The sequence below is a fragment of the Myxocyprinus asiaticus genome, chromosome 17, assembly GCF_019703515.2.
Source record: "Myxocyprinus asiaticus isolate MX2 ecotype Aquarium Trade chromosome 17, UBuf_Myxa_2, whole genome shotgun sequence".
NCBI lineage: Eukaryota > Metazoa > Chordata > Actinopteri > Cypriniformes > Catostomidae > Myxocyprinus > Myxocyprinus asiaticus.
The window spans coordinates 18,255,593-18,276,705 of NC_059360.1; the positions used below are offsets into that span (position 1 = coordinate 18,255,593).

The 21,113-nt window shown below is 38.7% G+C and overlaps 1 protein-coding gene across 1 annotated transcript; it reads right to left on the minus strand.

The window, feature by feature from the left end:
• Nucleotides 1–1,793: 1,793 nt before the first annotated feature.
• LOC127455035 (trifunctional enzyme subunit alpha, mitochondrial-like) lies at nt 1,794–16,283 on the minus strand. Its single transcript, XM_051722584.1, has 20 exons — nt 16,182–16,283; nt 15,324–15,365; nt 15,136–15,206; nt 14,900–15,033; nt 14,649–14,787; nt 13,559–13,678; nt 13,372–13,474; nt 10,237–10,359; nt 9,892–10,010; nt 9,734–9,790; nt 6,279–6,388; nt 6,008–6,142; nt 5,705–5,876; nt 5,543–5,629; nt 5,319–5,459; nt 5,170–5,238; nt 4,851–5,046; nt 4,615–4,729; nt 4,324–4,469; nt 1,794–2,803 (listed from the first exon to the last, which is right to left on the minus strand). The coding sequence occupies exons 1-20, from the start codon at nt 16,246–16,248 to the stop codon at nt 2,658–2,660; spliced, it is 2,292 nt and encodes a 763-aa protein (XP_051578544.1). The 5' UTR covers nt 16,249–16,283; the 3' UTR covers nt 1,794–2,657.
• Nucleotides 16,284–21,113: the final 4,830 nt, after the last annotated feature.

Genomic DNA, 21,113 nt, shown 5'->3' on the forward strand with positions numbered 1-21,113 from the left:
TCGCTACATTGGAACCGCTCCCATTCCTTCAATCACACGCCCTCTTTCTAAAGCCCCGCCCTCTCTCCAATGCCCCGCCCTCCAAATATACAGGATGTCAGCAAGCCTGCAAATAATTGACAAGCAGAGATGCACCTTCACGTTTTCTGATTGGCTAACATGCGCGGGCCGCCCGGGCACAGAAACGAGTGTGATTTGTCAGGACACATATGTCAGATTTAAGTGCCATTTTTTGCGATGTATTAAAAATGGCTAACGGCAGTTTTAATGTGTACATTTATCCAATGAGCTAAAATCCACCCTGAAACTTGAAAGCTGGTCAATAACTCATTTATTTTTTGAGCCACCAAGTGCCCCAATATTCAATAATGAAAGTTAAGATCAATCAAAAGCATTTGTGGAATAATGTTGATTACCACACAAATCTATTTCAACATCCCTCCTTTTCTTAAAAAAAAAATAAATAAATCTGGGTTCCAGTGATGCACTTACAATGGAAGTGAATGGGGCCAATCTGTAAACATTAAAATAATCACTATTTCAAAAGTAGAGCTACAAGACGTGAACAATATGTGCATTAACATGATTTTAGTGTCGCTTACTAACCTTTTCAGGGTAAAGTTATATTAAATTTTACAGCTTTGTTGGCATGACGACATAATGCTGTAAACTGTAAAACCACCATAAAACAAAGATTTAAACAACTTTACAGCTCAAATAATACACACGTTTTGACAGAAGAATTAAAGTGCTTTTGTAAAATTATAATCATCACATTTCTGCATTTAAACCCTCCAAAAATTGGCCCCATTTTTCACTGGATTTAGTTAATTGGTTCAACCAGGCCAAAGATCTCTTTTTAACTGGCCCTCTTAAAGGGACAGTTCACCAAAAATGAAAATGCTTTCATCATTTTCTCACCCTCATGCCATCCCAGATGTGTATGACTTTCTTTCTTCTGCTGAACACAAACGAAGATTTTAAGAAGAATATTTCAGCTCTATTGGTACATTCAGTGCAATTGAATGGCGGCCAGAACTTTCAAGCTCCAAATGCAGCATAAAAGTAATCCATAAGACTCCAGTGGTTTAATCCATGTCTTCAGGAGTGGTATGATAGGTGTGGGTGAGAAACGGATCAATATTTAGGTCCTTTATTACTATCCATGTTCACTTTCGTTTTTTTGGCAATTGGCATTCTTTGTGCATATCAACACCTACTGGGCAGGGAGGAGAATTAATAGTAAAAAAGGACTTAAATACTGATCTGTTTCTCACACACACCTATCATATCACTTCTGAAGACATGGATTACTTTTATGCTGCATTTGGAGCTTGAAAGTTCTGGCCACCATTCACTTGCATTGTATGGACCTACAGACCTGAAATATTCTTCTTAAAATCTTCGTTTGTGTTCAGCAGAAGAAAGTAAGTCATACACATCTGGGATGACATGAGGGTGAGTAAATGATGAGAGAATTTTCATTTTTACTGAACTATCCCTTTAAGCAGGTTTGTAGTAGGAAATTATCAGGAAACAAGATTTAGTTAAATAGAGTAGATGTTTAGGCTGAGGTGGATTGTACTAATAATAATGTTTTTAAGAGAGTATTTCAATGAAAAAGGCTTTCACTACAAGCTTGTCATTCTCATAATGTATTTTGCTTAAAGGTGTGTTGATGCTTTCAATAAACCACCTTGCCAGAGCAATGCCTACGTTTTGTTCACGCCGGTGTTGAAAACCATAAATTCAACTTTGTTAGTCACTACGAAGGAGCTGTGCAGTTATCTTGATTTTAGAATTTACATTTTTATTTACAATTTTGAATGGTGCTACTAAACTTGTCATTAAAAAGGTTTATACAAGCACAGATATTACAGGTGCTGGCGATCATGTAAAAACAAATCATGACCCTTTTGGAAATGTGGTATCAAAACCACTCAGAATGTATTAAGTACTTCTGCGAACACTATGTGACATATTGCTTAGACTTTGCCACATGGAATCAGTTTTTTTCAGGGCAGAAGTGTTCCAGTGATATCTATCGCACACAATTTTTGCTTTAACTCCGTAAAAAACACCATAATTATCAAAGACTTTTGTTAACATTTCATTTAATTTATTTCATTGATATGAATTATTTTCCGAGGCCACTTTCTAAATACAGAGAGAGATGTGTCGAAGCTCACTGAAATTAAGATATTTCACAGACAAGTGCTTTTGGACTATACCTTACAAAACATGTGATTAGCAATGACGTGGAGATTTGGATCTTGACACCTGGGCCGCACTGGAATGCACTCAGTATCTCAGTCTGCCTGTATGTTTTATTTGTACATCATCATTAGTAAATAACACTATCTGAAGAGTTCATTAATGTACAAAAACAACCCAAACACTACATTTTTATATCAGTAAAAGGCTATCAATTTATATCACAAAGGCTACCTGAATATTAGTCATGCACTGAGCATCTTAAGGGGGAAAATGATATCTCCTTTTGTAATGTAATATTTCCTTTTTAAGGAACAACAATAAAGGCCCTTCAGTATGATTATACCACATTCTGTACTCTTGCTTTAAGTGCACACAATTCCTTGTTTTTCTTGTAAATCTCTTCACATTTTCTATGAAGTAATGGCACATGGCAGCTGAAGTCACTTGTGAAATTTCTTGCTCGGATCCTTGGCATGATCAAGCAGCAGCTGACAAGGAGTAAACTGGTTCCCATAGACCTCCTCAAACCTCCTCATCTTCTCCACCAGTTTATCAGCACCAAAGCAATCCACAAATCTGAAGGGACCTACATATTCAACATAAAATGTACAAATTAACATAATGAAGTGACTGGATGCCTAATGCCTATTATCCTTAAAAACGGAATGAAATGGTTTAAACCTTTAAACTCTGGTGTTTTGAAATATTTCCTTTTTCAGTGGCATATCTGAAATTAAAGGCTTATAACTCGACAAAAAAATAAATAAATAAATAAAATGAGGGTCAATTGTTTGGTATAATTTTAAAGAAAAAAAATTCAAACCATTTTATGATATAGATTATGGTAAATTCTGAGATTCTCAGCCACAGAAACTGCTGAAATATAAAAAAAAAAAAAAAAACTTGAGCCAAAAATTAACTTTTTTTCTTATTTGTCTGATTTGACATTATATATCTCAGGCTGTAAATAATAATAATAATTTTGTGTTGATATGACAAAGCAATCAAAAGTTATAGCATTACAAAAATTATTTATCCTAGTGTCCAAAAGCCTCTACACACAAATAAAACATAATTATACATAAAAACTAATTACACATGCAAAAACAACGACTAAAGATGGCACAACTGGGATTCATCCTCTGCCACCCGGAATGAGGCGAATCACTACGCGACCACGAGGACTTAAAAGCGCACTGGGCATTCCAAACTGGGTGAAAAAAACAACAAAAAAAACACGACTAAAGGTATGCGCTCTCTCTCCAAAGCATGCAGGCACAAGATCTCATTCAGTTCCATTCTGTGTCATGTACTTGGCACCATCTCCTGGTGAATGAATGATCCTCTCTGCCCATATTTGGATGACTTCCACCTCTGGTTGCTTCGATCTGAATCTTAATAATACTGGTTTAGCGTTCCATAACGCTGGACAACGTACTACATAATTTCTAATGAAGTCATTTGATTCAGGAAAGCTAATGTGTTTTTAGACAGATAGAATATTATGTGCTGTGTGCACATTGTGTTTCATGTGGATTATCTAATGATCTATGCATCTGATTATGTTGTGTGTTGGCTCATATTTATGGGAATCCCCTCCTCTTGAGTAACGGTATGTTCAGTTTACTTTTCGTGAAGTTATGAGCAAAAATGCAGCATATAAGCAACACCTGTTAACATGTAATATCATTGTCAAAATCATGTACTTAGCTAGTACTTGATATATTTTTGTCTGGGAGTAAAACAAATAGACTGGTTATATTCTTCTTCGAGAGCTTTCCAACGACATATGACTATTTGATCAGTTTGATGTTTTTACCGATTACAGTAAAATGTGCAGTGCAAAATTATTAATACATTATAAAAACTGAACACTTCTGATTTGTCTGCAAATTTTAAAGCACTTTTTCAATTTTGGTCATAATGCCTACATGCACTGTAAAGTACAGCTTCTAAGCTTTAAAAAAATACCTATTTTTTGTTGGTCAAGCCTGTAGTTATTATTATTTTGATAATTCTTTTTCTCAGCTTAAAGGGTTAAAAAAAAAAAAAAAAAAAAAAACATTTTTGTACTATCTTAGGATAAAAAGTATTTTAGCTTCTCACCTCCAAGACATGGTGGAAATCCCAGACCAAACACAGCTCCAATGTCACCTTCCACTGGATTGGCAAGGATCCCCTCTTGTAGACACAAAACAGCCTCATTCACAAATCGGGACACCAGCCTGTACTGCACGTCTGAGTCTGAAGATCTGAATACAAAGACAGAGAGGAGCAGTCATGACAAAGAAGATAAAAAGAAACTTAACCAAAAGAACTGGATACTTGCAGATGTCTGTCCTGGTAAACATGCTATAGAACATACATGGAACCGGAACATCAGATCGGGCAACTTACACTGCAGCATTTGGTATCAACTTGTAAGTTTCCAAAATCTCCAAAATGTCTGGATTCACATCTCTGCTTTTAAGTCCAGGCTGGTAGACGTAGCAACCCTTGCCTGATTTGCGTCCTAAAGTGTTTTTTAAAAACAAAACAAAAGGAGATGTATTGTGGCTATTAAACTGAACATGCTACTGTCACAAAAAAAATAAAAAAAACATCAAAGCATTGTTGTAAAGAATAATGTTTACCTTTGAATCCTTTCTCCACCATGGTCTTCAAAACCTCAACATTTCCACCACCAAATCTGGAGCCAAAGGCCTTTCCGAGGTCCTCAGCCACATGAGCTGCCACATCAATGCCCACTTCATCAGCCAGGGTAGCAGCACCCACAGGGAACCCAAAGCCTGTGGTCAGAGAGTCAAGCTTCTTGGGGTCCACACCTTCCTGTATGTAGAACATACAACCATGTAAAACAAAAAAGTAATTCAAAATAAAGACTTCATTGTGGCCTAATTTTTGTACATGGCACCTCTTTTAAATTAATAATTCAGAAGGAAATACACAAACCTGCAGTACACGCACTGCCTCTGCTAACATGGGAGCTAAACATCTGGTGGTGTAGAATCCAGGACCATCCTGCAGACAAACACTGCATGTAATTACAAAACATTGGAATTTTAATGAATAATTCATCCATACGTTTACGAAAGCCTCACCCCAACGACGATAATGACTTTGCCTTGTTTCAGACCAACTGCCACTGCTGAAGCTGTTGTGTCCTTAGATGTTTTATCAGTTGTAATGATCTCCAGTAGCTGCATCTTGTCGACTGGAGAAAAGTAGTGCATTCCAATTACCTGAAACAAAACACAGGAGAGATTATATTAGTCCCAAATAACCTCATATACAGTAGTCTTAAAATCAGATGAAGGTTTCTTACCTTGTCAGGTCGCTTGCTCACAACTGCAATATCTTTGATCGGCAGGGCAGATGTATTAGTGGCAAATATACAGTGGGGAGGAATGACCTAAAATGAAAAAATAAGTTAAGTCTAAGAAAAGCATTTCCTGCATGTAAGAGAATCTAATTTCTTCTCACTTACTGCTTCAACTTCTTTTAGGACTTTGTGTTTGATGCTCAGGTCCTCAAAAACTGCTTCAATTATCATGTCGGCTTTTTCAAAGGCACTGTAGTCTAGCTGTCCTGTAAGGTTGGACAGAATACTGTCCCTTTCAAATGATGTAATGGTCTTCTTCTTAGTTTTGTCATTTAGCCTGGAAATTAAAAAGAAATATATTTATGTCCTGTGCTGCCATCCAAACATCATTACTAGAAAATAATTGTATTCGTGAGATTTAATACATTTAATGGTCAATTCCTTAGGTTTCGTATTCTTAACACTCACCCTTTATAGACCTGCTGCTGTCCGCGATTCAGTCCCTCCAGTGTGGTGTCCTTAAGGATGGTGTGAATACCTTTATCTACCGACACTTGAGCAACGCCTGCTCCCATCAGCCCAGCTCCCAAGATAGCAAGTGTTCTATAAATAGAGCATATTAAATAAATGAATCACCATATTATGTGAAATAAAACTAACTCATTAAGTAGCTCGGCTATAAAATGTTACTCTGAAACTGTCAAACAATAAAGTCTTAACAGTGGGTGAAAATACCTACTTCACTTCTTTTTCAGGGGTTCCAAATCGATTCTTCTTGCAAGTAACCTGACCGTGATACAGGCCAATAAGTGCTTTAGATTCATGGGTCATGGCTAATTTCCCAAAATTCTGCAATGAACAAAAACAGAGAGCATAAACAAATTATAATACTATACACATAATATTGTCTCATTTTAACATATAAAAATTCAGGTATATTGTAGGAGGTAAATGATAATAAACACAGCAGAGATCGACCGATAGTGGATTTTGCCGACACCAGTAACTAAGGTTGTGGAAAAGGTTGATAACCAATTAATTAGCCGATAGTTTTTAAAAACGATTTATAGAATATTAGAAAACCTTCTTAGCCATTTTACTTACTATGCCGGGCACAGACATAGAGGCTTCAAGAGTCCAAAATCAATAAAATCCCAGATGCTGTTTATTGTGCAAACAAAATCCCAATAACACCTAAGGATGGGCATTACGTACGTATTTCAGGACTCTTATTTTGAAATGGAGACTTGACCCGGTTACAATGCTCAACATTTAAGTATCTACCAAATTAAAGTTTTTATAGCACATACATTCACTAGATTAAGATTTAGGATTTTGTACATATACAGTACTGTGCAAAAGTCTTATAAGATATTTCACAAAAACATTTGTCTTAAGATGGTTATTTATATCTTCAGCTTTAGTGTGTCAATAGGAAATATAAATGTTAGACTCCCAAACATTACTTTTGCAATAGAAAAGATTAGAATAGAAGAACAGGGAGCCCTGCAACAGATGCCATGGCCCCCACAAAACACTCCATTGAACATCTTGTCAGTCTGAGATTACATAAAGAGACAGAAGCAATTGAGACAGCCTAAATAGATAGAAGAACTGTGGTGAATTCTCCAAGAAGCTTGGTACATCCTATCTGCCAACAACCAAGAAAAACTGTGTCCAGGTGTACCTAGGAGAATTGGGTCTGTTTTAAAGGCAAAGGTGGTCACACCGAATATTTAGCTTTTTTTTTTTAATGTTTACTGGACTTTGTATGATGTTAATTGATAAATGAAAACTATATGTCATTATTTTTGAAGACATCCGCACTATGCAACATTTTTCACAAGTGCCTAAAGCTTTTGCACAGTACTGTACATACACACACACACACCGATGAGCCAAAACATTATATATACTGTTGGTCCTCTGCGTGCCACCAAAAGAGCGCCAACCCGCATAGGCATGGACTCTACAAGACACCTGAAGGTGTCCGGTGGTATCTGGCACCAAGACATTAGCAGCAGATCCTCCAAGTCCTGTAAGTTGCGAGGTGGAGCTGCTGTGGATCGGACTTGTTGGTCCAGCACATCCCACAGACGCTCAATTGGATTTAGATCTGGGGAATTTGGAAGCCAGGGCAATACCTTGAACTCTTCATATTTCTCAAACCAAACCGAAAGATGTGTGCAGTGTGGCAGGGCACATTATCCCACTGTCATCAGGGAATACCATTGCCATGAAGGGGTGTACCTGGTCAGCAACGATGTTTAGGTAGGTGGCACGTGTCAAATTGACGACCATATGAATGGCCGGACCCAGGGTTTCCCAGCAGAACATTGCCCAGAGCATCACACTCCCTCCAACAGCTTGTCGTCTTCCCACAGTGCATCCTGGTGCCATCACTTCCCCAGGTAAACGACGCACACGTGCACGGCCGCCCACATGATGTAAAAGAAAATGGGACTCATCGGACCAGACGACCTTTTCTACTGCTCCAAGGTCCAGTTCTGATGCTCGTGTGCCCATTGTAGGTGCTTTCGACGGTGGACAGGGGTCATCATGGGCACTCTGACCGGTCTGCGGCTAAGCAGCCCCATACGCAGCAGGGTGCGATGTTCCGTGTGTTGTGACACATTCTTCCCGTAACCAGCATTCAAATTTTCTGTGACTTTTGCCACAGTAGACCTTCTGTCGGTGCGAACAAGATGGGATAGCCTTTGTTGTCATCGCGCATCGATGAGCCTTGGGCACCCAACACCCTGTCACCGGTCTGTGGTTGGTCCCTCCTCGGACCACTGTCGGTAGGTACTCATCACTGCTGACCGGGAGCACCCCTCAAGCTTTGTCGTTTCAGAGATTTTCTGACCCAGTTGTCTGGCCATAACAATTTGGCCCTTGTCAAAGTCGCTCAGGTCTTTACTCCTGCCCATTTCTCCTGCATTCAACACGTTGACTACGAGAACTGATTGTTCACTCAACATCTAATCTACCCAGATCTTGACATGTGGCCTTGTTAGGTGATGATCAACATTATTCACTTCACCTGTGAGTGGTCATAATGTTTTGGCTCATCCGTGTATATCACCAGATGAGGTTTTTCTTTTATCATCAATAAGATATGAAGTTGGAGACACAATGTATGTGCTAACGGGGCACATTTCTATATAGTCACATTTTTTTTAAATGCCCTCTCCGATGTATTGGTAAAACTAATACAGGTGCATCTCAATAAATTAGAATGTCATGGAAAAGTTCATTTATTTCAGTAATTCAACTCAAATTGTGAAACTCGTGTATTAAATAAATTCAGTGCACACAGACTGAAGTAGTTTAAGTCTTTGGGTCTCCACCCTTCCTCCAGACTCTAGGACCTTGGTTTCCAAATGAAATACAAAACTTGCTCTCATCTGAAAAGAGGACTTTGGACCACTGGGCAACAGTCCAGTTCTTCTTCTCCTTAGCCCAGGTAAGACGCCTCTGACGTTGTCTGTGGTTCAGGAGTGGCTTAACAAGAGGAATACGACAACTGTAGCCAAATTCCTTGACATGTCTGTGTGTGGTGGCTCTTGATGCCTTGACCCCAGCCTCAGTCCATTCCTTGTGAAGTTCACCCAAATTCTTGAATCGAATTTGCTTGACAATCCTCATAAGGCTGCGGTTCTCTCGGTTGGTTGTGCATCTTTTTCTTCCACACTTTTTCCTTCCACTCAACTTTCTGTTAACATGCTTGGATACAGCACTCTGTGAACAGCCAGCTTCTTTGGCAATGAATGTTTGTGGCTTACCCTCCTTGTGAAGGGTGTCAATGATTGTCTTCTGGACAACTGTCAGATCAGCAGTCTTCCCCATGATTGTGTAGCCTAGTGAACCAAACTGAGAGACCATTTTGAAGGCTCAGGAAACCTTTGCAGGTGTTTTGAGTTGATTAGCTGATTGGCATGTCACCATATTCTAATTTTTTGAGATAGTGAATTGGTGGGTTTTTGTTAAATGTTAGCCAAAATCATCACAATTAAAAGAACCAAAGACTTAAACTACTTCAGTCTGTGTGCATTGAATTTATTTAATACACGAGTTTCACAATTTGAGTTGAATTACTGAAATAAATGAACTTTTCCACGACATTCTAATTTATTGAGATGCACCTGTACATCGGTCTACCTCTAAAACACAGTTTAAACACATTAACAGCACCTGTGACTCAGCCAAGTATCCTGCATTTGGGCCCTGTTCTACGCCAGCCTTCACACACTAAGAGAGAGAGAAAAAAGCAAATATCACTGAATATAAACTATTTTTGCTATGATTTATAGTCACAAAGCCCATTTACAGAAGAGTATAAACTTGCATACCTCTATTATTTTCAGTGGTGCAGGATATAGTCCCTTGGTCTGTTTCATGACTTTCTTTTGAACGGTATTGTAGATCTGTTGCCTCACAAACGGATAGCTCATGACGTAGTCTTGGATTTCTGCGATTTAAGAGATTAAACCGTTAAATTTGTCATATGAATTATAAGGCCAATCGGAGATGCAATGTAACGATGTAGATATGCAACACAGTTTTAGAGAACAGATCTTAAATGTGATGCATTTTTTTTCTGTGGTAGAATACTTAATATGTAGAGACAACAAGTAAGCCATTCATAATTTTATCTTCCCAAAAAGTGTAAACACTGTGGAACCTTCAAAACTTACTCTGCATCATGCCCTTCTCTTTGGTAAGTGGGATCTTCTTGTTAGCGATTCCTCTGGCAATGTCCACAGCTACTTCCTCCAAGTAGTCAATGGTCCTCTCCTCAGGACTCTTCAGTCCAGGTCCTGGGTTTAATTTTTATTAAGATCAGATCAATATTTTTATTTTACCTGATATATAAAGTGCTGTGAAAAAGTACTTGCCTACTTCCAATGACTATTTTTCATACTAAATTGTTTTAGATCTTCAAACAAGATGTAACATAAAACAAAGGCAACCTGAGTAAACACAAAATGCAGTTTTCAAATATATATATATATATATATATATATATATATATATATATATATATATATATTTTTTTTTTTTTTTTTTTTTTTTTTTTTTTTTTTATTGAAGCAAAACAGTTATCCAACACCTATATCACCCATGTGAAAAACGAACTGCCCCCTTAAACTTAATAGCTGATTATGCCACCCTTAGAAGCAACAACTGCAACCAAACGCTTCCGATAACTGGAGATCAGTCTTTTACAACCCTGTGGTGGAATTTTGGCCCATTCTTCTTTGCAGAACTGCTTTATTTCAGCCACATTGGAGGGTTTTCGAGCATGAACTGCCCATTTAAAGTCCTGCCACAACATCTCAATCTGGTTCAAGACAGGACTTTGACTAGGCCACTCCAAAACTTTAATTCTGCTTCTTTTGAGCCATTCAGAGGTGGACTTACTCCTATGCTTTGGATCATTGTCTTGCTGCATAATCCAGTTGCGCATGAGCTTCAACTCATGGACTGATGACCGGACGTTCTCCTTTAGGATTTTCTGGTAGAGAGCAGAATTCATGTTTCCCTCAATTATTTCAAGTCGCCCTGACCCTGAAGCAGCAAAGCATCCCCACACCATCACACTACCACCACCATGCTTGACCATAGGTATGATGTTCTTTTTGTGAAATTCTGTGTTTGATTTACGCCAGATGTAACGGGACCCGTCTTCCAAACAGTTCCACTTTTGACACATCAGTCCACAGAACATTCTCCCAAAAGGTCTGAGGATCATCAAGGTGTTTTGGCAAAATTCAGATGAGCCTTAATGTTCTTCTGGGTTAGCAGTGGTTTTCGCCTCGCCACTCTTCCATGGATGGCATTTTTGGCCAATGTCTTTCTGATAATGAAATCATGAACAGTGACCTTAATTGATGTGAGAGAGGCCTGCAGTTCCTTGGATGTTGTCCTTGGCATTTTTTGTGACATCCTGGATGAGTCGTCGCTCTACTCTTGAAGGAATTTTGGATGGTCGGCCACTTCTGGGAAGGTTCACTACTGTGCCAAGTTTTCTCCATTTGGAGATAATGGCTCTCACTGTGGTTCTTTGGAGTCCCAGAGCCTTTGAAATAGCTTTGTAACCCTTCCCAGACTGCTGTATTTCAATCACCTTTTTCCTCATCATTTTTGGAATTTCTTTCGACCTTGGCATAATGTGCTACTGGGTGAGACCTTTTAGCCAACTTCATGCTGCTGAAAAAGTTTTTTAGATTTGATAGAACAGGACTGGCAGTAATCAGGTCTGGGTGTGTCTAGTCCAGCTGAACCCCATTATGAATTCAGTTTCATAGATTTGGGGATTTAGTAACTAAGGGGGCAAATATACTATATTGCCAAAAGTATTCGCTCATCTGCCTTTAGACGCATATGAACTTAAGTGACATCCCATTCTTAATCCATAGGGTTTAATATGACGTCGGCCCACCCTTTGCAGCTATAACAGCTTCAACTCTTCTGGGAAGGCTTTCCACAAGGTTTAGGAGTGTGTTTATGGGAATTTTTGACCATTCTTCCAGAAGCGCATTTGTGAGGTCAGACACTGATGTTGGACGAGAAGGCCTGGCTCGCAGTGTTCGCTCTAATTCATCCCAAAGGTGCTCTATCGGGTTGAGGTCAGGACTCTGTGCAGGCCAGTCAAGTTCTTCCACACCAAACTCGCTCATCCATGTCTTTATGGACCTTGCTTTGTGCACTGGTGCGCAGTCATGTTGGAACAGGAAGGGGCCATCCCCAAACTGTTCCCACAAAGTTGGGAGCATGGAATTGTCCAAAATCTCTTGGTATGCTGAAGCATTCAGAGTTCCTTTCACTGGAACTAAGGGGCCAAGCCCAGCTCCTGAAAAACAACCCCACACCATAATCCCCCCTCCACCAAACTTCACAGTTGGCACAATGCAGTCAGACAAGTACCGTTCTCCTGGCAACCGCCAAACCCAGACTCGTCCATCAGATTGCCAGGTGGAGAAGCGTGATTCGTCACTCCAGAGAACGCGTCTCCACTGCTCTAGTGTCCAGTGGCGGCGTGCTTTACACCACTGCATCCGACGCTTTGCATTGCACTTGGTGATGTATGGCTTAGATGCAGCTGCTCGGCCATGGAAACCCATTCCATGAAGCTTTCTACGCACTGTTCTTGAGCTAATCTGAAGGCCACATGAACTTTGGAGGTCTGTAGCGATTGACTCTGCAGAAAGTTGGCGACCTCTGCGCACTATGCGCCTCAGCATCCGCTGACCCCGCTCTGTCATTTTACGTGGCCTACCACTTCGTGGCTGAGTTGCTGTCATTCCCAATCGCTTCCACTTTGTTATAATACCACTGACAGTTGACTGTGGAATATTTAGTAGCGAGGAAATTTCACGACTGGACTTGTTGCACAGGTGGCATCCTATCACATTACCACGCTGGAATTCACTGAGCTCCTGAGAGCGGCCCATTCTTTCACAAATGTTTGTAGAAGCAGTCTGCATGCCTAGGTGCTTCATTTTATACACCTGTGGCCATGGAAGTGATTGGAACACCTGAATTCAATTATTTGGATGGGTGAGCGAATACTTTTGGCAATATAGTGTACTTTTTCACACAGGCCCAGTTGGTATTGGATAACTGTTTTGCTTCAATAAATAACATTATCATTTAAAAACTGTATTTTGTGTTTACTCAGACAGCCTTTGTTTTATGTTAAATTTTGTTTGAATTTTTTTTAAACAATTTAGTAGGAGATATACAAAAAAAAACACAGGATGGGGGCAAATACTTTTTCACAACACCATGTATATACACACAATTACTTTATACAAAAGTTGTTTTACCAAGAGTGTCCACCACCTGGTGAACCAGTCCCATTTTCTTGGCTTTATCTGCACGGATGTTCCTTCCTGTTAGCATCATATCAAAGGCACTGGGAAGACCAACCTACATAAAAAGATGGGGTGAATAAACACACCAAAATGTGAAGAACCAATCATTAAAATTAGTAATACGTCTCATATCACGAACCATTTTGGGCAGTCTCTGTGTTCCTCCGGCTCCAGGCAGAAGGCCGAGCATGACTTCAGGGGTGCCCAGCACTGTCTTTTTATTCTTGGTGGCAATTCTGTACTGACAGGCGATGGCAAACTACAAACACATAAAACACAACATTAACTTCATGTTTTCTGTACAGAGAGCAAAACACACTTTAAATCTAAAGATTTTATTCTGATAATTTATTTATCAGCTGGTTTGTAAGAAACCATTCTGGATGCAAGATTTGCTGTATATAGTGTAAGAGAACTTTTTATTGTATTGAACATGGATTGATGAGTTGAACACATGACAGGCCATAATTTTAAAGAGAGACACAATGAAAGTTATTTAGAAGATAATAAGAAAAAAATATTGAAAAATAACTAAATAAAGAAGAATGGTGACTGATCTAAAACTGTTTTTGCAGTTCAGAACAACAGAACTCACATTTTACGTTTGTACTATATATGATAGAACATTACAAATTAATTTTATGCATTTATTGGGAAATTCCACAAAAATGTCAACCACATCATGGAAAAATAACAAGTTTTAACCAAAGGAATAAAATGCCCTTTTAGGTTTGATTGTGGTATAATGGATATGGATAATGCCACACACACCGCTAGAGGGTGCCGTTTGCTTACACAATGCTGACTGAAATACTGACTGAATCGCTGAATGCAGTCTAATTTTAAGCTTTCAAGGTTTAGAAATCGCACAAGACCATATTGCGATTTCAGTCTTAACTCTATCAATCGTGTAGCCTTAATGGATACCATACCAATGTCTCAGAAGTCAAAATTTGCTGGTTTCAAAACGTTTTGGATGGTTTTACCTTATCATGTATAGGTAAGTGCCGCTTTCACAACTGTCATGTCTGTAATGATGGTTTTTCCTCAATGTGAGAATGAGAAAGATTAAATATTACATGTTCATTATAAATGAACCATCAGTTTTTCATATTGTCATTTTCATGCTTAAAACGTATTTGCCGATGGTTTTAATTTGTTCAATAATTGGTCAATAAATATCAGCGGCCGGTAAATCTGTGCTTTCCTAATAAAAATTAATACAGTACCTCAAAGCCCCCACCAAGGCAAGATCCATTGATGGCAGCAACAATGGGCTTAGGAGACTTTTCAATCTTCTCAAACATCTTCTGCCCTTCCTGAGAGAGAGAAGTGACCTCCTCTGCGCTCTTACAGGCCTGAATCATGCTGAATTCATAGTGATGGAAAAGGCACTGATTTTTATAATCATCATAATCATAGAACAATCATAAGTCTGCTGACAACAGCAAATAAGCTCATTATAAACTCCGATACTAACTTGATGTCCGCCCCAGCAATGAAGCAGCCAGGTTTGGATGAGATGAGAACGGCACTCTGAACAGCATTGTTCGCCCAAATCTCATTCATTACTTCTATCATCTCATTTTGCATTTGAATGGAAAGAGTGTTGACCTAGACATAAAAATAAAGAAATAAACAATATAGCAACTATTGATTCATTATGATCTGTAAGTATAAATGCATAAACACATGGTTTGCAGAGACAGCCATTACCTTTGAATTTGGGTCATTCATGCGGATCACAGCTACATCTCCCTTGATCTCATAGTTCACGTGTGTACGAGCTGGAACGATATTGAAAGCAACATGAAAAATGTACTAAATCAAATGCATAACCCGAGAATATAAGCGTCTCTATTTTAATTTTTAAAACATGTCTGAACAAAATTAAATATATTTACCCATCATACAGGAAGCAACTGTGAAGGTCCTCCGGGAGGCACCTTCATTGAGATAAAATGATAAAACTGAGGAATTTGTGAAAGCAAAGTCACAAGAAGTAATAAGACCTAAACTAAAATACCTTTACAGTATTTTAGGGGAAGATAAAATGCACACAAAGAACAGTGCAGACAGGCCTGTAGATGACACAACTTACAATACAGTCTGGTGAACTTTAACCTAGATTCCCATTGACCTACACTACAAGTACAATGATAATGTCATAAACACTTTCAGACGAATGCAAACCTCTCTGGAAACAAAACTGACAATATTAGACATAATTAAACAGGGAAAATTTGTAGGTGTAGCTGTATTATCAATTAAGTGGTTGTAATCCCCAAACTAAACACCTATTAATCCTGTTTTCAACGGCAGAGGCAACAACGCTGCAGCTAAAGTATAATAAACACTTTATATTCATTTATAACTCAACTTTTTCATAGTTATCTGTCTTATATTTCATAAAGGGCAAATGGGCAGCGTTAGCTATTTCACTGAATGGGAACAGCATGTAAAACCCAGTTAACTCTCGTCTGTTAGTAAACTAAGACTGTAATGAAACGAGCATTTATTAACACGCGCATTTCATGCCAAGCGCCAAAATGTTCCTATAATGTAACGTGCACGCGCGTGTAACTTCAAGACAGTCGCAAAGCAATCAAATACTAGTCCTTGAGTTAACTAGCAATCGAGCTAAGCTACCGAAGGAAAGTAACACTGAGATGACTCTCAAAATGGTTTAATTATCCGAGTGTTAAAGCCAAGTTAAATAGGAAAGTGGAACAATTTAAGGAGAGTCTGAAGATGCAATGTACCTGGGTAAAGTGTATATCTCTTGATTGTGAGTCTGGAGAGAGAACCCAAAGCTCGTATGCCGGCCATGTTCGGAGGTCAATGCGTGTAATGACAGCAAGCGGAAGACTGGAGGAGGAAGAGATCATTATTTCAGTGCACTCACTGCTGGTGTAGAGACCTGCTAATCAAAACTACTCTACCATTTAAAATAAAACAGAAGATAGGCTTTGGGTTTCAAAACTATGATAACAGATATGGGAATATCTGGGAAATATCTGGGAAATATGGGATATTTATTTAAATCTGGGAATAACATGATGGTGACATGGATCATCAGGTTTTGCACAAACTTGTGGAGTCCATGCTGTCATTAACGCAATAAAGGGGCACATACCAAATAATAAAAAATTATGAAATTCGTACAGATTTTTTCAATTCATTGTCACTTAAAGGTGCACGCAGTAATTTTTCCTCATTAAAAAAGTTTAACTCCTAAAGACATGAATTGTAATTTTGCAATATGTAGGAAATCATAGTCATATCAGTAACCTGATAAAAGCTGTTTTATTCTACATTGAGAGGGTCCGCACATGGGGGCGGCCATGTTAGAATCACATGACCAGCCAAATACTACTCGCTTAATCTCTATAACCGTCCTGTTATTTGACGCTTTCACTCATTGATTAAAGTAATCATGGCTGACTGTAAATACTACATTTCTACAATGGCATCTGAATCTGAAAACTACTGATTTTAACTGATGCTGCATCAAATGAGTGCAGCTTTACATTTTTATGCTGATCATATCATTTGTAACCAACAACAACAAAAAAATGCATTTATTTAGCAAACTTTTATAAACAAGTGAAAACTGTGAAATCAAGTGTAATCAATTAATCAATCGATCAATCAAAATAAAATATCTATAGAAAACTATTTGAAAAGCTGCAGTGTGATGTGCATCCACAAGATGGCAAAAAAGCAACAATTACATCTGCACAAATAAGGTGACTGTCATGTTGAAGTTCCTTGAAATGAGTAATATATATATATATATATATATATATATATATATACAGGTGCATCTCAATAAATTAGAATGTCGTGGAAAAGTTCATTTATTTCAGTAATTCAACTCAAATTGTGAAACTCGTGTATTAAATAAATTCAATGCACACAGACTGAAGTAGTTTAAGTCTTTTGTTCTTTTAATTGTGATGATTTTGGCTCACATTTAACAAAAACCCACCAATTCACTATCTCAAAAAATTAGAATATGGTGACATGCCAATCAGCTAATCAACTCAAAACACCTGCAAAGGTTTCCTGAGCCTTCAAAATGGTCTCTCAGTTTGGTTCACTAGGCTACACAATCGTGGGGAAGACTGCTGATCTGACAGTTGTCCAGAAGACAATCATTGACACCCTTCACAAGGAGGGTAAGCCACAAACATTCATTGCCAAAGAAGCTGGCTGTTCACAGAGTGCTGTATCCAAGCATGTTAACAGAAAGTTGAGTGGAAGGAAAAAGTGTGGAAGAAAAAGATGCACAACCAACCAAGAGAACCGCAGCCTTATGATTGTCAAGCAAAATCGATTCAAGAATTTGGCTGAACTTCACAAGGAATGGACTGAGGCTGGGGTCAAGGCATCAAGAGCCACCACACACAGACCTGTCAAGGAATTTGGCTACAGTAGTCGTATTCCTCTTGTTAAGCCACTCCTGAACCACAGACAACGTCAGAGGCGTCTTACCTGGGCTAAGGAGAAGAAGAACTGGACTGTTGCCCAGTGGTCCAAAGTCCTCTTTTCAGATGAGAGCAAGTTTTGTATTTCATTTGGAAACCAAGGTCCTAGAGTCTGGAGGAAGGGTGGAGAAGCTCATAGCCCAAGTTGCTTGAAGTCCAGTGTTAAGTTTCCACAGTCTGTGATGATTTGGGGTGCAATGTCATCTGCTGGTGTTGGTCCATTGTGTTTTTTGAAAACCAAAGTCACTGCACCCGTTTACCAAGAAATTTTGGAGCACTTCATGCTTCCTTCTGCTGACCAGCTTTTTAAAGATGCTGATTTCATTTTCCAGCAGGATTTGGCACCTGCCCACACTGCCAAAAGCACCAAAAGTTGGTTAAATGACCATGGTGTTGGTGTGCTTGACTGGCCAGCAAACTCACCAGACCTGAACCCCATAGAGAATCTATGGGGTATTGTCAAGAGGAAAATGAGAAACAAGAGACCAAAAAATGCAGATGAGCTGAAGGCCACTGTCAAAGAAACCTGGGCTTCCATACCACCTCAGCAGTGCCACAAACTGATCACCTCCATGCCATGCCAAATTGAGGCAGTAATTAAAGCAAAAGGAGCCCCTACCAAGTATTGAGTACATATACAGTAAATTAACATACTTTCCAGAAGGCCAACAATTCACTAAAAATGTTTTTTTTATTGGTCTTATGATGTATTCTAATTTTTTGAGATAGTGAATTGGTGGGTTTTTGTTAAATGTGAGCCAAAATCATCATAATTAAAAGAACAAAAGACTTAAACTACTTCAGTCTGTGTGCAATGAATTTATTTAATACACGAGTTTCACAATTTGAGTTGAATTACTGAAATAAATGAACTTTTCCACGACATTCTAATTTATTGAGATGCACCTGTATATACACTATATTGCCAAAAGTATTCTCTCACCCATCCAAATAATTGAATTCAGGTGTTCCAATCACTTCCATGGCCACAGGTGTATAAAATGAAGCACCTAGGCATGCAGACTGCTACAAACATTTGTGAAAGAATGGGCTGCTCTCAGGAGCTCAGTGAATTCCAGTGTGGTACTGTGATAGGATGCCACCTGTGCAACAAGTCCAGTCGTGAAATTTCCTCGCTACTAAATATTCCACAGTCAACTGTCAGTGGTATTATAACAAAGTGGAAGCGACTGGGAATGACAGCAACTCAGCCACGAAGTGGTAGGCCACGTAAAATGACAGAGCGGGGTCAGCGGATGCTGAGGCGCATAGTGCGCAGAGGTCGCCAACTTTCTGCAGAGTCAATCGCTACAGACCCCCAAAGTTCATGTGGCCTTCAGATTAGCTCAAGAACAGTGCGTAGAGAGCTTCATGGAATGGGTTTCCATGGCCGAGCAGCTGCATCCAAGCCATACATCACCAAGTGCAATGTAAAGCGTCGGATGCAGTGGTGTAAAGCACGCCGCCACTGGACTCTAGAGCAGTGGAGACGTGTTCTCTGGAGTGATGAATCACGCTTCTCCATCTGGCAATCTGATGGACGAGTCTGGGTTTGGCAGTTGCCAGGAGAACGGTACTTGTCTGACTGCATTGTGCCAACTGTGAAGTTTGGTGGAGGGGGGATTATGGTGTGGGGTTGTTTTTCAGGAGCTGGGCTTGGCCCCTTAGTTCAAGTGAAAGGAACTCTGAATGCTTCAGCATACCAAGAGATTTTGGACAATTCCATGCTCCCAAATTTGTGGGAACAGTTTGGGGATGGCCCCTTCCTGTTCCAACATGACTGCGCACCAGTGCACAAAGCAAGGTCCATAAAGACATGGATGAGCGAGTTTGGTGTGGAAGAACTTGACTGGCCTGCACAGAGTCCTGACCTCAACCCGATAGAGCACCTTTGGGATGAATTAGAGCGAACACTGCGAGCCAGGCCTTCTCGTCCAACATCAGTGTCTGACCTCACAAATGCGCTTCTGGAAGAATGGTCAAAAATTCCCATAAACACACTCCTAAACTTTGTGGAAAGCCTTCCCAGAAGAGTTGAAGCTGTTATAGCTGCAAAGGGTGGGCCGATGTCATATTAAACCCTATGGATTAAGAATGGGATGTCACTTAAGTTCATATGCGTCTAAAGGCAGATGAGCGAATACTTTTGGCAATATAGTGTATATACACACACAGGGTTGGGAGGGTTACTTTTGAAATGTATTCCACTACAGATTACAGAATACATGCTTAAAATGTAATTTGTAACATATTCCGTTAGATTACCCAAGATCAGTAACATATTCTAAATACTTTTGATTACTTCTTCAGCACTGGTAGATTTTTTTCACTTGTTTTGACTATAAAAACTCTGCCAGTACAGTAAGACAAAATACACTTGTTAAAAATACATTCTCTGAAAAACCTAAATATCTTATGCAGTGTTGTTTCTAAAACAAGATAAATCAAATTGATCTTGTTTTAAGGATTTTTAGATATTTTTACAGGAAAACAATACAAAAATTATTATCAAGAATACGATTTTTGCCCAAATATCAAAAGTCTTACTAGAAAAAAAGAAATTATGATCCAACGTGAATTTTCTTGATAAAAATTATGATCGTGCCTGGTAACGTGCATGTGCAATGGCTAGAAATAGCATTTTATCTTAGCGTAAAGCTGACAATTTACACGAGGTTTATTTCTATTTCTTCTGCTCCAAACTTACTTCAAACTTACTTCTCTGTCTGCTCGTATGAATGTAACACATCATAAGAAAGTGTTTCACCACTGTTCAAATGCTCTTTGGATCGCATCATTTATATGTATAAATGTTTTCCATCTTAAAGGACTAAATATTAAATGAAACAAATGACAATAAAATGAAAAGTAATCTCTTCAGTAATCAAAATACTTTTTGAATGTAACTGTATTCTAATTACCAATGATTTAAATTGTAACTGTAGTGGAATACAGTTACTTATATTTTGTATTTTAAATACGTAATCCCGTTACATGTATTCCATTACTCACCAACCCTGTATATATATTATTGTACACATTAAATCAAAGCACTTTGGTACTCATACATGATTAAATAAAGTTATTTAACATGCAAAAGACATCTCAGAGCAAAATAATATAAAGATTAAAGTGTGTAATTGGATCAGGTTCTGGCAAAATAACTTATTTGATTTTTTTTATTATTTTGTTCTTATGTTTTAT

What these genes read in the sequence shown, in the direction of transcription:
- LOC127455035 (XM_051722584.1), bottom strand. Translation starts at nt 16,248, where the DNA reads ATGGCCGGCATACGAGCTTTGGGTTCTCTCTCCAGACTCACAATCAAG. An exon ending in CACCACTGAAAATAATAGAG is followed by an intron (nt 9,791 to 9,891) that starts GTATGCAAGTTT and finishes TCTCTCTCTTAG; the next exon opens with TGTGTGAAGGCTGGCGTAGA. An exon ending in TGAGCAAGCGACCTGACAAG is followed by an intron (nt 5,460 to 5,542) that starts GTAAGAAACCTT and finishes GTTTTGTTTCAG; the next exon opens with GTAATTGGAATGCACTACTT.